General features: G+C 45.1%; 2 protein-coding genes across 3 annotated transcripts in view; one reads left to right on the top strand and one right to left on the bottom strand.

Annotated features, from left to right (window-relative positions):
* Nucleotides 1-5,956: 5,956 nt before the first annotated feature.
* UQCC5 (ubiquinol-cytochrome c reductase complex assembly factor 5) lies at nt 5,957-8,346 on the bottom strand. Of its 2 annotated transcripts, XM_074602765.1 has the most exons (3): nt 8,328-8,346; nt 7,822-8,007; nt 5,957-6,246 (listed from the first exon to the last, which is right to left on the bottom strand). In XM_074602765.1, the coding sequence occupies exons 2-3, from the start codon at nt 7,970-7,972 to the stop codon at nt 6,179-6,181; spliced, it is 219 nt and encodes a 72-aa protein (XP_074458866.1). In that variant the 5' UTR covers nt 7,973-8,007; nt 8,328-8,346; the 3' UTR covers nt 5,957-6,178. The 2 variants fall into 2 exon arrangements, with proteins under 2 accessions (XP_074458866.1, XP_074458867.1); XM_074602766.1 differs by lacking the exon at nt 8,328-8,346 and having other exon boundaries at nt 7,822-8,201.
* A 153-nt stretch (nt 8,347-8,499) lies between these two features.
* The window catches only part of NT5DC2 (5'-nucleotidase domain containing 2), a 30,634-nt gene continuing 26,089 nt past the window's right edge, over nt 8,500-13,044 (top strand). The window contains exon 1 of the mRNA XM_074602764.1: nt 8,500-8,952. Within this exon, the coding sequence (XP_074458865.1) occupies nt 8,685-8,952 (268 nt within the window). The 5' untranslated portion in view covers nt 8,500-8,684. The remainder of the gene's footprint in view (nt 8,953-13,044) is intronic.

Raw genomic sequence — 13,044 nt, 5'->3', positions numbered from 1 at the left:
GACACTTAAATTAACTTCAAAGTAAAATACTACTGTATGGTATGTGTAAGTTCAGCATACCTAGTACGCTGGAGAAATAGAGTACTTTCATTGCAGCCTTCAGGGGGTTTGGGGCTTTTTTCTTTTTTCTTTTTTTTTTTTTTTTTGTTAGCTAGGTAAGGTAAGTATAGGCTCTTCTTGCCAAATTTCAAGGTTGTGACTGCCTTCTGCTAAAGACTTACCTGTCCTCGTAACTAACCAACCTTTTGAACTGCAAAGTTCTTTGTTTAAAGGTAAATCCTTTCATGTATTTAATTTTAGAAAAAAAATTAATACTTTTGGGTTGCATTAAGTAACTGGGAAAGCTATATTAATTGTTGGCAGGAACATGGTCACTGCAACTCAGTCCAAAAGAACTAATTTACTGATACACTTCATCTTACTGCTAGAGATGTTCATCATGTGGAAATGTTTTTTAAAGTCTAATAGTACAGAACATTTTTATTTGAGTACATTCGGCAGAAGGTTAAATACTTTTCTTCAAATACTGGATATCTTGGGTTCTCTTTTGCTGATACAATTGATGAGGGAAGTGACATGTGCAAGTATAAACTATTACTTAATTTTACTGGCTAATTCCTCTCCCTCTCCTATTGAAATCCTTCAGTCATTGCACAGAAAAACTGTGTAATTACAAATAGGCACTTAAGGACAGTTTAGGTCAGATGTGCAATGGATGTGGAGAAAATGGAGTTAAGCAACATATAGGGAAACTACAATTTTGAACGCTACAAGTAGCACACCTGTGGTACAGGAGTTCTTTACTGGCCTCTGTAAATGACCAAGATTATTTAATAAAGCAGAAACTGAGTAGTCTTAGACCACCCCCATATATACAGTATCATCTTCAAATGTGTTTAAATTACCATAGACTTTGCAATTTTTAGCCACAAAGATGGGACGTTGAAGCGAATCAGGCAGCAAATCCTAGTGTTTGAGTATTTGGAACTATCATGAATTGTACTAACCCACCACCAGATTCTCCTGCTTCTCAGCATTAACAAAAATTACACCAAAGAACCTGGGATGGATTTTAGTTAAGTTATTGTTTTATTTATTTTCTTTTGAGGACTGGATGGGACTCCCTTTGGAGCCTGTATAACTCAGATGTTTAATTTATCTGAAGGTCAGTGGTGAGCAGACTTGCGGCACTGGCTCTCTCCGGCCCGAGCAGCTGAGGCCCCGACTTCCGCTGCTCTTCCCGGCCCAGGAGCAAGAGACTGGAAGTGCAAACGAAACCTGGGTCCTCCCGCAAGGCAGTGCAGAGCACTGCCGCTAAGCCACCGGGCTGGCCCTAATCAATTATTTTAAGCTTTGTTTATTTATTTCAAAATCATGTCTCTGCATATTGGAGGCATTTCAGTCGATTGCAGTAAAATTTAGGATATAATGGCTACAGTCTAGAATTCAAAAACAGCAAAAGAAACTGTTTTCTGACTCTGGTTTAAAAAAAAAAAAAAAAAGACATGTCTGTCTGTCTTTCTCTTTGTGGGTGTTTGAACCCCTCGTTTGTTTTCCACTGCCGTTCATTGTACTGACGTAAACAAAACTTTCATATTAAAATAAAAGTATGTATGGGAAATGGTTGGCTTCTGTGAGAGTGGAAAATAGATTAATCTAGGACCGGTATTTTCATAAACCAGTTGGAGACGACTAATAATTATTTGTTCTCTTCCTCAGTCCTTCCCTTCCATGAGAAAATTTACTGTTTGTGTAAAAATTCAAAACGTTGATGTTGGTGACTTTTTTTTTTTTTCCCCCAGCATATGTTTTCGGACCTGGTTAATCCATGCTTGGCTTTTCATTAGATCTTGTACTCCTGAAGGTTAAGCTGCTAACCAGGTTTATAACATGTATGTACTATCACTTTGTTTACCTGAGTCTTTTTAATTTGAATAAAAATAGTTTGCAAAGTGTTTTGGATTAACCAGGTTTGAGTGTCCCATCAAGACTTTTGTTAGGATTTTATTTCAAGTAATTCTGGCTGTTGCTGAGACAGATTTTATCAAGTCCTTAGTAGTGTGTGCTTGTGTGTGGGTAAAGAATCCTTTTTATATTGTCCTCTGTATTGCAAGATGAGCCTGGTGGGTGCTCAGAACAGTGATGCTGGAAAAGTATGGTTGAAAATTGAGCCATAAGGAGCATGAACAGTAAACGTTGAAAAATATGTGACGCATTGGGAGCAAGCTGAGTGGAGATGATAAGATTCAGTCAGTCCCAGTTGCCCCCACATTAATGGCTTTGAAAATAAACAGCAAGCCTTAATTTCATACTGGAAGCTAACCTGGTTCAGGACTCTCTTTTATGTAGCTGTATAATAAAGGAAATTAGAACAGTAATATGGAAAAAAGCATCTTCTACACAATAAGATTAAAATCCAGAATAGAAATTTTCTTTAATACCACAGAGGGCAAGAAAAATTAAGTGGTATCAAGCTCTCAGGTCTCAAGTTGCCTCTGCTATACAGTTTACAAAGAGCTATTTAAACAACCAGAACAGATAGCATTATATTTAATTAACACGCATTCATGTCTTGGAGCTGGGGATTAAACGCCGCCTGTCGTGCAGGCTGCCAGCTTTACAGAACTTCCGCCTTTCTAAAATTTGACGGTGGATGGAGCAGTTGCACAGAGGAGACTAATTCCAATCATCCTCCACATCTTGTTTGCTCAGTCTGAAATACTGAAGGTCATCCATAGATGAGAGATTGGTCCTTCCTGCACCCGGAGGGATCAGAAATCCAGTGCAGAAGTCTGGCCATGCAGATGATGGAGGCATCAGGAGAGACGTGAGAAGGAAGGGAGAAGAATGCAGCCAATTGCACAGCAGAAGCAGTAACTGCTGTGGCTCAGCCCCAGTTAAGCTAAGCAGGACAAAAGCCTTGGACAGAAATGGTGAAGGATGGTGGATCCTTCATGAAGTCTGTGCAGCTGTCTCTACAGCGAGTGCCTGAATTCAGTTTCCATTGGGTGGTTTTGGGGAGGACTATAATTAATCCTCGTGGTTGGTGCAAAGCACCAACATCCAGTAACAACTTCAGGAAATTCCTTAGGACCAGTCATCCCACCAGTGCCTGTTGCAGATTTTTGCACCTTTCTTGGAAGCAGCCGGGGCTGGCCATAACCAGAGCGCGGGTACAGTTCTGTATCTCTGTATGAAGTCCAAAGTGAAAGTTTGCCTCCACTGAAGATAGTAAAAGTTTTGCTGCAGGGAAGAATTCATCAATACATAACAGATGGCTATTTTTACTGTTTTCTACTCTTGAAAAGCTGGATATAAACTCTGCTGCACCCCTGAGCCAGGGAGAACGGGCTGGGCACATACACGCTTCCTTTACCAGAACTTTTCAGTACTTCCCTGGCTCACCACATACCTTTCAGCAGGCGCCATCCTTGGGTGCGCAGCAGCAGTGAACAGTCCATTCTTTCCACAGAATCATTCTGAATCGGCGGTGAAATTGTCCCCTCTGTAATGCTGGCGTGATGAGCAGCATTGCTCCTACATAAGTATCACTCACTGTTTGTTCGCAGATGACTCTCTGCTGCTGCTGCTGCTTTAATGAGTTGAAATTTTCCGTGCTTGATATCTATATTGGCTGGACTTCTGTGATTTGGAAAGCTTTCAGCAGAAATGCTTTGCTAATTTGCAGTGTCTCGTGCTGCAAAGTGAACACGTGAGACCAAGCTGCGTGCTGGGCTGACACCAGATGAACTCCCTGAAGAAGGGACGGACGTGCTCAGCCCCAGAACTGGCAGGGGCTCAGCAGCGCCTAAAATGAAAGCCGTGTTCCTGGCTTGCTCCTGCAGTGCGGAACAGCAGCAGCGGTGTGTTCCCAGTGCTGGCCTGGGCTCCGCGCCCAAGGAGAGTTCTTGCTTCCTCCCCATTGCCCACCACCATAGTAGACTGATGGGGGGGGAGCTGGAGGACGGGAAGGAAACAGAGATGTGCCAGAAAGAAGATGGGAAAGAGATCGCTGGGGAAGGCAAAGAGCACAGAACTAAGAGTCGTCAGGGATAAAATTGAGAAACCAAATGAAGACCTTGGTTGTTGAAGATTTGGTGTAGATAAAAATAGATACTGAATCCCCAAGCGTGCTTGGTGCTGGAATGGGCTGGGCACTGGGGCCTTCCAGCTACTCTTATTTCCAGCATTAGCGAGAGACTGGCAAAATCTAAGAATGCCAAAGAATCAACAAACACATTGTAAAATGAAGAATACAGTTCAGATTTCTAAATGTCAAGCTTCATCTTCTGTCATAACAGATCTGTGTTGCACAAAATGGTACAATGCCACCTTGGAGAAGGATTTTATTCCTGCACTGGTCACAAAGGCCAGTGACACAGAACTCCCCGACACCAGACTTCTTGCGAGCAACTGCAGCCTGTCTCACGTTCTGCGTACTGAGATACCTTCCAGACGTGCCTGGTGCTCTCAGCTGCGGATGGGAAACAGTGCTGCAAAATAAGCAAGAGCTCTGAAGTGAAAAATTGGACCTTGCCTCAGTGCTGATGTTTGTGAAACACTTTGCTACTGTTTCAGCAGCGCTTAAGGGAAGCGACGGGCAGTTTTCACACCAGGCTTCCGAGTACTGAGACTTAACAAGGGCACAGGGCTCTCTCAAAAAAACAAAGATATTGAAAAACTTAGTTGTGCTATGGAAACCAAGCACAAGGGAGTTCCCAAAGGCTCAAGAAGTAAAGGCAAAGGCAGGGGGAGCTAAAGCTCAGCAACTTTAAAAATCTGGCTTTTTAGTCATGCTTCAGTATAATGATCTGTGACTGCAAAAAAGCTTGTGTGTAAGTTTTTGAACTTGGGCTCTACCCTGGAACCAAAGTCAAAATCTAGGTTCTTCTCGCTTCTGAAATAGAGATTTTCCCCAAGTAATTCATTTTCTCTCCAGTCAAAATATGCAGTGGCACAGTCACATCTTTAATTCTTTGTCAGTTTTTTATATCTCCTGAAAACACACATAGCACTAGGTAAACTTACCTTACTTTCCAGGTAAGTCCTTGGAAGACACAACACGCACAAAGTACAGCACTTACGCTCCACTTGCCATTTGAGTACCTGCACCTAAACGTGTTCAAAACAGCCATTGTCTCTTTAGTTGATGAAAACTTAACTTCTGTGGAAAAAGGCTGTTAGGAGTTAGCACAGGAATCCGTGTAAGTATATGAACTCCCTCAGGTTTGATTTTAGGCTGATCTTAAGAATTGGCTTCTTTGTGGAACCCTCAAGCATATACCCATACCATCAGAAATAAACCAATTGCATTAATATACGATCCTCGCTGATTATACTGCACCAGTCACCCTAATGCATAACCACTGACATGCTCCCACACACGCCAGTGTCACTGTTGGGGAGTAAAAGCTGTCCAGGATAGAGCAGTTGGCTGTTTTCCTGCTCGGGGGAGACAAGTCCCACAAGCAGAATTCAGGTTTGCTAAGGCTGCACGTTCTACGCTTTTGCCTGTTACCGGGTAAACACATCAGACATTTTCCCCCAAAGCCCTCAGCTCAATTCAGTGTCAGAGTAGCAACACTGGGCATTACAGCACTTGTAGGCAGCGGAGCCTGAATCACGGCTGACTTTCCAAACAGCATGGGCTAAGTAAACACTGAGCAGTAAGTCTGTCCTCTTTGTATCCAGTTAAAACCACACCATATTGGAAAGAAAACAAACCAGATTCCAGAGCAGTTTCTATCAGCACAAAGGAAACTAACTGAAAATGACTATTTCCATTGTGCTGAGATATTATGTATGCAACATGTAACACTTCTTTCCCGTTGGTCTTGTCACAAGAATAGTGTCTCATCGAGCAAAGAAAAAGGGAGCCAGACTCTCTTTATTCAGTTTAGTTTATTTGATAGTACTAAACAAACATTAAATAAAAGGCAGAGGCCTAAACACAATGAACTTTTCACTATTGTATTTGACTTAAATACAAAATATTAAAGATATGAAGTAGATGGAAGAATAAAACTGCCAAAACCATCTGAGAGCGTATTACACAAACTTGTGGAATGCAGTTCATATTGCAGAGGCAAATTCTTCCCCTACCATCAACGTGGCAGTAATGCTTCTTTGGTATTAAGAGAGTCGAAGCATTCAGGACGTTCCCCTTGAAATGTTTCAGCTAAAATTCATTTTTTTCCATCCTTGCCTCGTACTGTCTTTCAGATCGTTTCCTACGGTAAACATCATCTGCCAGAAAAAGATTTTTTTTATATTAGTGTTTTCCAAGTGCAAGATAGTATTAAATGTATGAAGCTTGTTATCTTTTTTTTAAAACTTGAATCCAATTTTCTCCTGCAGACACTGACTGACAGGCAACTGAAAATTCAAGCCAACACAAATCCTTATTACCACTTAAAAATAGCTCATGTTTTTCCTCCCATCCAGGCTAAAGTTCTTCCCATCAGTCCTGATGAGATGTTTTTACAGCAAAACTAAGTTTCCAGTGTGATACAGTCATTTCTTGTCTACTTTCCCATGAGGGTAATTAAAAACACAAATGCCCAAGTTGGCTGAAGCCAATAGGAAGCAAAATTGCAGGCAAAAAGTCAATGCCTGAGGACTGCCAGCATAGCTTCAGTATTTTAGCTTTTTTTTTTAAAGAAACAAACCACAGGAATATAGCCACCTTTATAGTCCTAGTTGTTCTTCCTGCCTTCCCTGATCATCCCTAAATATCCACCACCAAATAAAATCTCTTGCAGACAAAAAAAAGAGGTTATTGGTCTTGTACATTATCACTTTTCATGGATTGTGGAGCAGTAATAAGGCTAAACTGCACAATTATTGTTACTGTAATATAGTATCCTTTAGGCATAGCAATTTTTATTTTTTTTTTTCAGGAAAACAAGGCTTGAGCTGAAATGTAATGACTGCTACAGAGATGTTGTTCTTTAGTTCCTAACCTGACTTTATTACTATGCCTCAGAAACGTTAAACTGAAAAACCACAGCAAACCCATCCTCAGAAGCGAGCAAAGAAGCAATTTTATTTGCAGTGAGTTTGTCAGCTATGGAAATAGTATCAAGCTGGTTTATGCTCCAGGAGACTCAACTAGATTTCCCGTGAAAATGAGAATATTCTCATATAACGTGCAGTGGAGCTGATCCTTTTCCTGAAGCAGACAGAAATTTCTAGCAAGGTTTAGAATCATAGAATGCTTTGGGCTGGAAGGGACCTTAAAGATCAACTGGTTCCAACTCCCCTCCCATGGGCAGGGACACCTCCCACTAGACCAGGTTGCTCAAAGCCCCTTCCAACCAGGCCTTGAACACCTCCAGGGGTGGTTTGTTAAAGGGAATGGCACAATTAAAACGAAATGCTTTAACTTCTAGAAACTAAATGCCATTAGCTAAGTTCTCACAACTCATTTTCATACTTCTTTTTCAATTAAAAAAGTCGTGTTTCAGATGAACCCACACCTACACTTGAATTCTGACAACCCTGGTGAGTCTTTTTCAATGCGAAAAAATCGAATTTAGTATTCTAATTCCGGGGGTTTTTGTTTGTGTCCAGTGTCTTCTGCTAGGGAGGCAGAAACTGGAGCATCACACCCTGCACTAAAGGGAGAAGCGTTTGACTTGCTGATTATCTTTAAATAATCCTCCGGGTGGGGACCCACCCCACCATCAGACCCACTTCTCGTTGTTAGAGGGAGCCGCCTCCGTCGTGTCCACCGCCAGCAGGCGCCGCGGCACCCGGGACCGGCTCAGGCCCGGGGCGGGCAGCGGTGACGCAGCGGGGAGCAGGCCTCCCCTCACTCACAGAAGGTCTCCTTGCCGATGCGGACGTTGATCATGAACCACTCCATCGCTCCCCCGAGGAGGAAGAAGAAGGGCAGGAACCTGTAAACGCCGAAGCGCCGCTTCCCAGGCACCAGCTGCAAGAGGCGCTTCACCCTCTTGCTCACCAGCATGACCGAGGCGGGAGCGGCGCCTTCACCAGTTCGCCGGTGAAAAAGAAAACAGGAGGAAGGGTGTGAGGGGCGGGATGGCACGCACAACGGCCCCCTGCGCCCCACGGTCAAGCCGCCGCCGGGAGGCCGAGCCCGCTGTGGGAAAGCCCCAGGCGCGGGGCCGCAGTCCCCCGTCTTCCCCGTTATGGTGGCGAGGGGGTGAGGTAAGAAGCGGGTCGCCCGGGCCCAGCTTCACCCCACCTTCCCGGCGGCCATGGCGGCCCCTCAGTCCCGCCGCCCCCTCCCCGGCGGGGGCGCGCGCAGCCAATCAGCGCCGCACCCAGGGCGCGCGACCCCGCTCCGCGCGCCCCTCACCTCTAGCGCGGGACCGCCGAGCCCCTACGAGCCGGCGAACGGAAGGACGTGGTCGGTGACCCCCGCGCGGGCCGACTCGGCTCGCCTGATTGGTCGAGGCGGGTTCGACGGCGGGGCCGCGGTGAGGGACCACCCCCCGCCCCCCACGCCTCCTGAGGGGACGGAGCGCGCCCGGGCCCACACCGCCCCCCTCCCGTCGAGGCGTGGCCCGGCCCGGCCCGGCCCCCTCGCACCGGGCGGCGGGGATTGGCCGCCCGGCGGGTGCTGCCGCGGGCCGGGGCCGGAGAAGCGGCGAGCGGAGCGGAGCCAGGCCCGGCTGTTCGCGGGCTGCCCCGAAGCTGCGGCGTCCGCCGGGACCATGGCGGCGCTGAGGAGAGGCAGCGGCGCGGCCCCCCGGCTCCTCGCCGTGGCCGTCTCCTGCCAGAGCTGCCGCCCTAAAGCAAGCCAGTGCCCCGGGGACAGCGGACACGGGCAGCTCAGGGACCACCAGCCGGCGGCCACCGGCAGAGCCCGGCGAGGCGCAGAGCCCGGCCCCGCCGCGGGCAGCCAGCCCCTCCCGGCCGAGGGAGCCGACACCAAGACCTACTTGTGGGCCAGGTACCATGAGATGAAGAAGCTGGTCTACGGTAAGGGCCGCCTCCGGGCGCTGGGACTGCCACGTCCTGCCGGGCTTGGGCTTTTTCCCTTTTTTTTTTTTTTTAAACTCCTTTTTTTCCCTCCTCTTTGCATCTTGATGCCTTTCCCCGCGCTGCAGAGCTGAGGATGTGCCCATTGCTGTGGCAGCTGCTGGGGTTAGAAGCCTTCTCCCTGGCAATGCCATCTGCACGTCTCCATCGCCCAGGGCCCTCGGAGATGCTTTTATTTCTATTATATTGAAATCTGGCCTTGGTCTTCCTCTCCCCATCCCGGGCTTCCCTCTGTCAACATCCCTCAGCTGGTCTCAGCATTTCGGGACACACAGATTATGTGGGGATCTTCACAACTGGCCCCTCTAACATGGATATCCTCATGGTGAATAGTCTAAACGAAGGGCTTGTTGCATTTTTCTCTCTAATTTGCCATTGGTTGGCATACAGAAAGGTGGTTAGACGAGGGCAAATAGACAGTCTTGTTGACTGATGTGGTGAGGAGTCCAGTGTCCAACTTGTAACTCATCATTGGCACAAGGGTGAGTGTGGACAAGAGTGATGCTACAGCAGCTAGGATGTCTCCTGATCCTGAGATCAGTTTGCGTTACAGATGGGAAATGCCTTTTATGCATGTGTGCATATTTTTGCTCCTCTGGACAAGAAGTTACCTGGCTGTGTCAGGTATGTTGACGTCTTGCTAAGTGAGGAGAAGACTCACGCCACTCGCCAAATCTGTCCATGTGCAAAGCAGGATTGTGGTCTTTTCAGCAGCAGCAGATCTCTCTGTATTAAACTCGACTAAGAATGTGAAAGAATAGCTTTCATGGCATAAGGGCAGAGAACGTTTTCCTGCTGGTTTTGATTCTTGGAATGCTGAAAGTAAGCACTCTAGAGAGTAGGAAGTGTGACTTTGTGTCTGCTGTTAAATAGTTCTCCCTTAGCTTTTGTTTATCTAAGGTTTGGGAGGACAGCAGCCAGCCATAGGCATCTGGAAGAACCATCTCACTGTTCTGAGATTGGCAGGTTCTGTCATTCCTTCCTCCCCACCTTCCAGTACACAAGATTCGACATAAAATCTAAAGTCCTTCATGATGCACAAATGTAAAGGAATTGGCCTCTGATCTGTTGGATGCTCAGTCTGATGTGTTCCAGCTTTTGTGGGATGTGAGCTCCTTTGCCTGAGTTGCTGAAGGCAGTACAGGGTGCTGACAGAGGACTGTAGCTTCGTGTTAAGTCCCTGCTCAAAGACTGAGTTGTGGTTTTAGCTTCATGGCTTGAAAGACATTCCAACTTGCAAGACTTGTAAAGGTGTTTGGACTTTAATATCCTCCGTGGCATTTTTTTTCTTTTCCGTAATGTTGTTGAAAATGTAAATGATGATACATTAATAGGCTGTGTCACAGTCTTGGGGAAATGCTTACTTTACACTGTGACAGGCTGAGAAGTTTGTATTCGCATAGTTACACTTGTTGGGATGCAAGAGATACAGTGGTTATTGGAGATGGAGAACTGATCAGCAGGACTAAATGCAAAATGAAGTTAGGTGAAGTAGCCCATGTGTTACAGAGCAGACTCTTTACAAACCTTCAGGTAACTATTAGACATGCTAAATAAGAAGGTTTGTTTAAAGAATATCTCCCCAAACCAAAATTTCAAGACTGTGCTGTTATTCAAGTCTTATCAAGAAAAGGCATAAACAAAGTTTGTCCAAGTGGATTTTAATTGTTGCTTTGGAGACTGAACTGAGTTGTGCAAACTGTGGCATCAGTCTGTTCCTTTGTTCCTGATTTCTAAGTCTGATGTAAAAGTGAATGTCTGTGGTTGGGTTATGGATTTGAAAATGTTGTCACATCTCAATACTCATCAATGTTGAGTTTGAGAAGACTCTTGTACTGCCACCTTCTCCCCCCTTCTCTGAAACTCCATCTTTTGTGTAGTCCTTTTTCCTATATTGTCAGTTATTCCTATTGGTTCTGGAGAGAGGTCTCTGCCAGGATAATTTATTATGTGTTTTCAAACCATCTCTTGCTTAGGACCTGATTTATAAAGCATTGTTGCATTTTTGCATAGAGGGGATTCCAGTGATAAATACTGACCGAGTTGGACAGGGCAAGATGTGTAGGATGAGAGCATCTGTGCCGTAAAGCTCAGTGGGTGGCCAGAGCCCAGGCCAGAAATTCTCAACTTCGTAAAAACACATCTGTGTTCTGCCAGGCTTGAGCAAGGTAATACAAAAAACATTTCATTACCTGTAAGAATTTCAGGCTACTACTTCCTCTTAATGTGGGTTATTTTTCCTCTGCCAAAAGGAAAAGTATAGTTGCATTTGTCAGAGTGGTGTGTTGAGCAAGACTTGCTGTATTTTGGTTTGATGCCATCTGAAGTGTCAAGGAAGGCCGATATGCTCTCTCAGTAGGCAATGTCTGAAGTCTTGCACTCTGGGAAACATCCAACCCTGAAACTCAATGGAACTGGCAAGCAAGTGAGGATTTGGCTGTAAATAAGTGTATATATGTTTTCCTAGATCTTTCAAACTTGTAAACATAGCTACAATAAATCAGCTTTCCTAAGAAACCTTTAAAATTACTGTTAACTTCTTGCCTCTGAATGACGAGCTTGAGTGTGGTTAAATGTGAGAACTACTGAGAGCAGAGAAAAGTTTGCAGATAACAAGAACGTGGTTGGGCATTGATAACACTGAGGATGTAGCTCAGAGGTAGTCCTTGCTCTTTTTAGTTTGTGTGGATCAAGAGATACCCTTGCATCTAAATAATGCAAGATGCAGTCAGCAACATGTGCCCATCGCGTTTGCAAATGGGAGAGAAGGCGACAGCCCTGTGTGATCATTGCATTGGCAATTCCAGTGTGGTGCACAGGTGTTTTTTGCAACCCATTTGCACATTTTGATGCTGCTTGTGTCACTAATCTCAAGCAGGCACAAGGATTTAAGGGCTTCGTTCTTGCCAAACCAGGAAATGAGTCTAGTGCTATGATAATAAATGCCCTGCAAATTGCTTATGGAGTGTGCACGTTTCACGAGTTGTGGCGTCTACAGATTGAGCTGGGACTGAAAATGACAATTAGCAGCCAGAACTGGAAGTGTGACCAGTTATGTTAACTTCCAAATTCTGCTTTCCTAAATATAAAGGTTTTTCTTGTAAAGAGCTGTTGTACCAGAATTCGTCTACTGCCTTTGTGTATTTAAAAAAAGTTATTTTGGAATGAAATGGTATTTTTTAACTTTGGTTTGTGTTGATTTCATTGGTGAGAAGTCCCAAAATATTGAGGCATAACGGCATAAATTCAAGACTATGTTCCAGAGCAATTTTCAGCACTCTTTTGACATGGTTCCTCTGTCATTTAATGCTCTTTAAGTAATATTTCCCCCTCCTTACCATCGTGTTTGGAGGCATCTGCTTTGGCTTGTTAGAGTGCTTTGCAAGAATTGCTGTGAAATGGTACACAACAACACTTTAAAGGGTTAAAGAGGTACTTGGAAGGGAGGAAAAACTGGCAGTTTGTCTTTAGAAAGCAAGTCAGTGTGAGCAAAGGGAACTTTTTTATTCATGAAGAACATGTAGGATGGTGGCCATCTGCTTTTCAGTATCGCTCTTTTCCTCGCTAGTCTTACAAAGAAGTTAGGACAGATGTCTGCTGTATTGGACGTCTGGGAGTACAAAATGCGTGAGAGATGGGTGGATGGGTGTGAGCTGCCTTTTTTATGTATTATTCTTCACTAACATGCTGGATATGAGGTTGAGAGAAAAGGAGCATTTCCTGCCTGATGCTGTTGGTACCCCCGGGAGCTCAGAAAAGCACGAACGTGCTTGGCACCTCCTGACCGGAGCATTTTTCACATCAGAAGGGGCCATATGGTGTCTTGGCGTCTCTAATCATTGCTTGCAGTTAATTACCTGCTTTTGTTTCCATCTCTGCTGTCCTGTCAGGGATTGAGTGTTATTGCTTTCTAACAATGTGGGCTATTGCCTGGGAAGAGGCACTTGTGCCTTCATGAAGATATTACGATTTAAGCAGCTGTTCAGGGCCTCATAGTAGTAAAATGAAGGAGATGATGTGTGTTTACCTTGC

The sequence above is a fragment of the Larus michahellis genome, chromosome 10 (assembly GCF_964199755.1).
Source record: "Larus michahellis chromosome 10, bLarMic1.1, whole genome shotgun sequence".
Lineage (NCBI taxonomy): Eukaryota > Metazoa > Chordata > Aves > Charadriiformes > Laridae > Larus > Larus michahellis.
This window is presented reverse-complemented; position numbering and strand designations above follow the sequence as displayed.

Coding starts and splice junctions, on each gene's coding strand:
- UQCC5 (XM_074602765.1), bottom strand. CDS start 7,972: ATGCTGGTGAGCAAGAGGGTGAAGCGCCTCTTGCAGCTGGTGCCTGGG. Junction 6,247..7,821: donor CATCGGCAAGGAGACCTTCT/GTGAGTGAGGGG, acceptor TTTTTCTGGCAG/ATGATGTTTACCGTAGGAAA.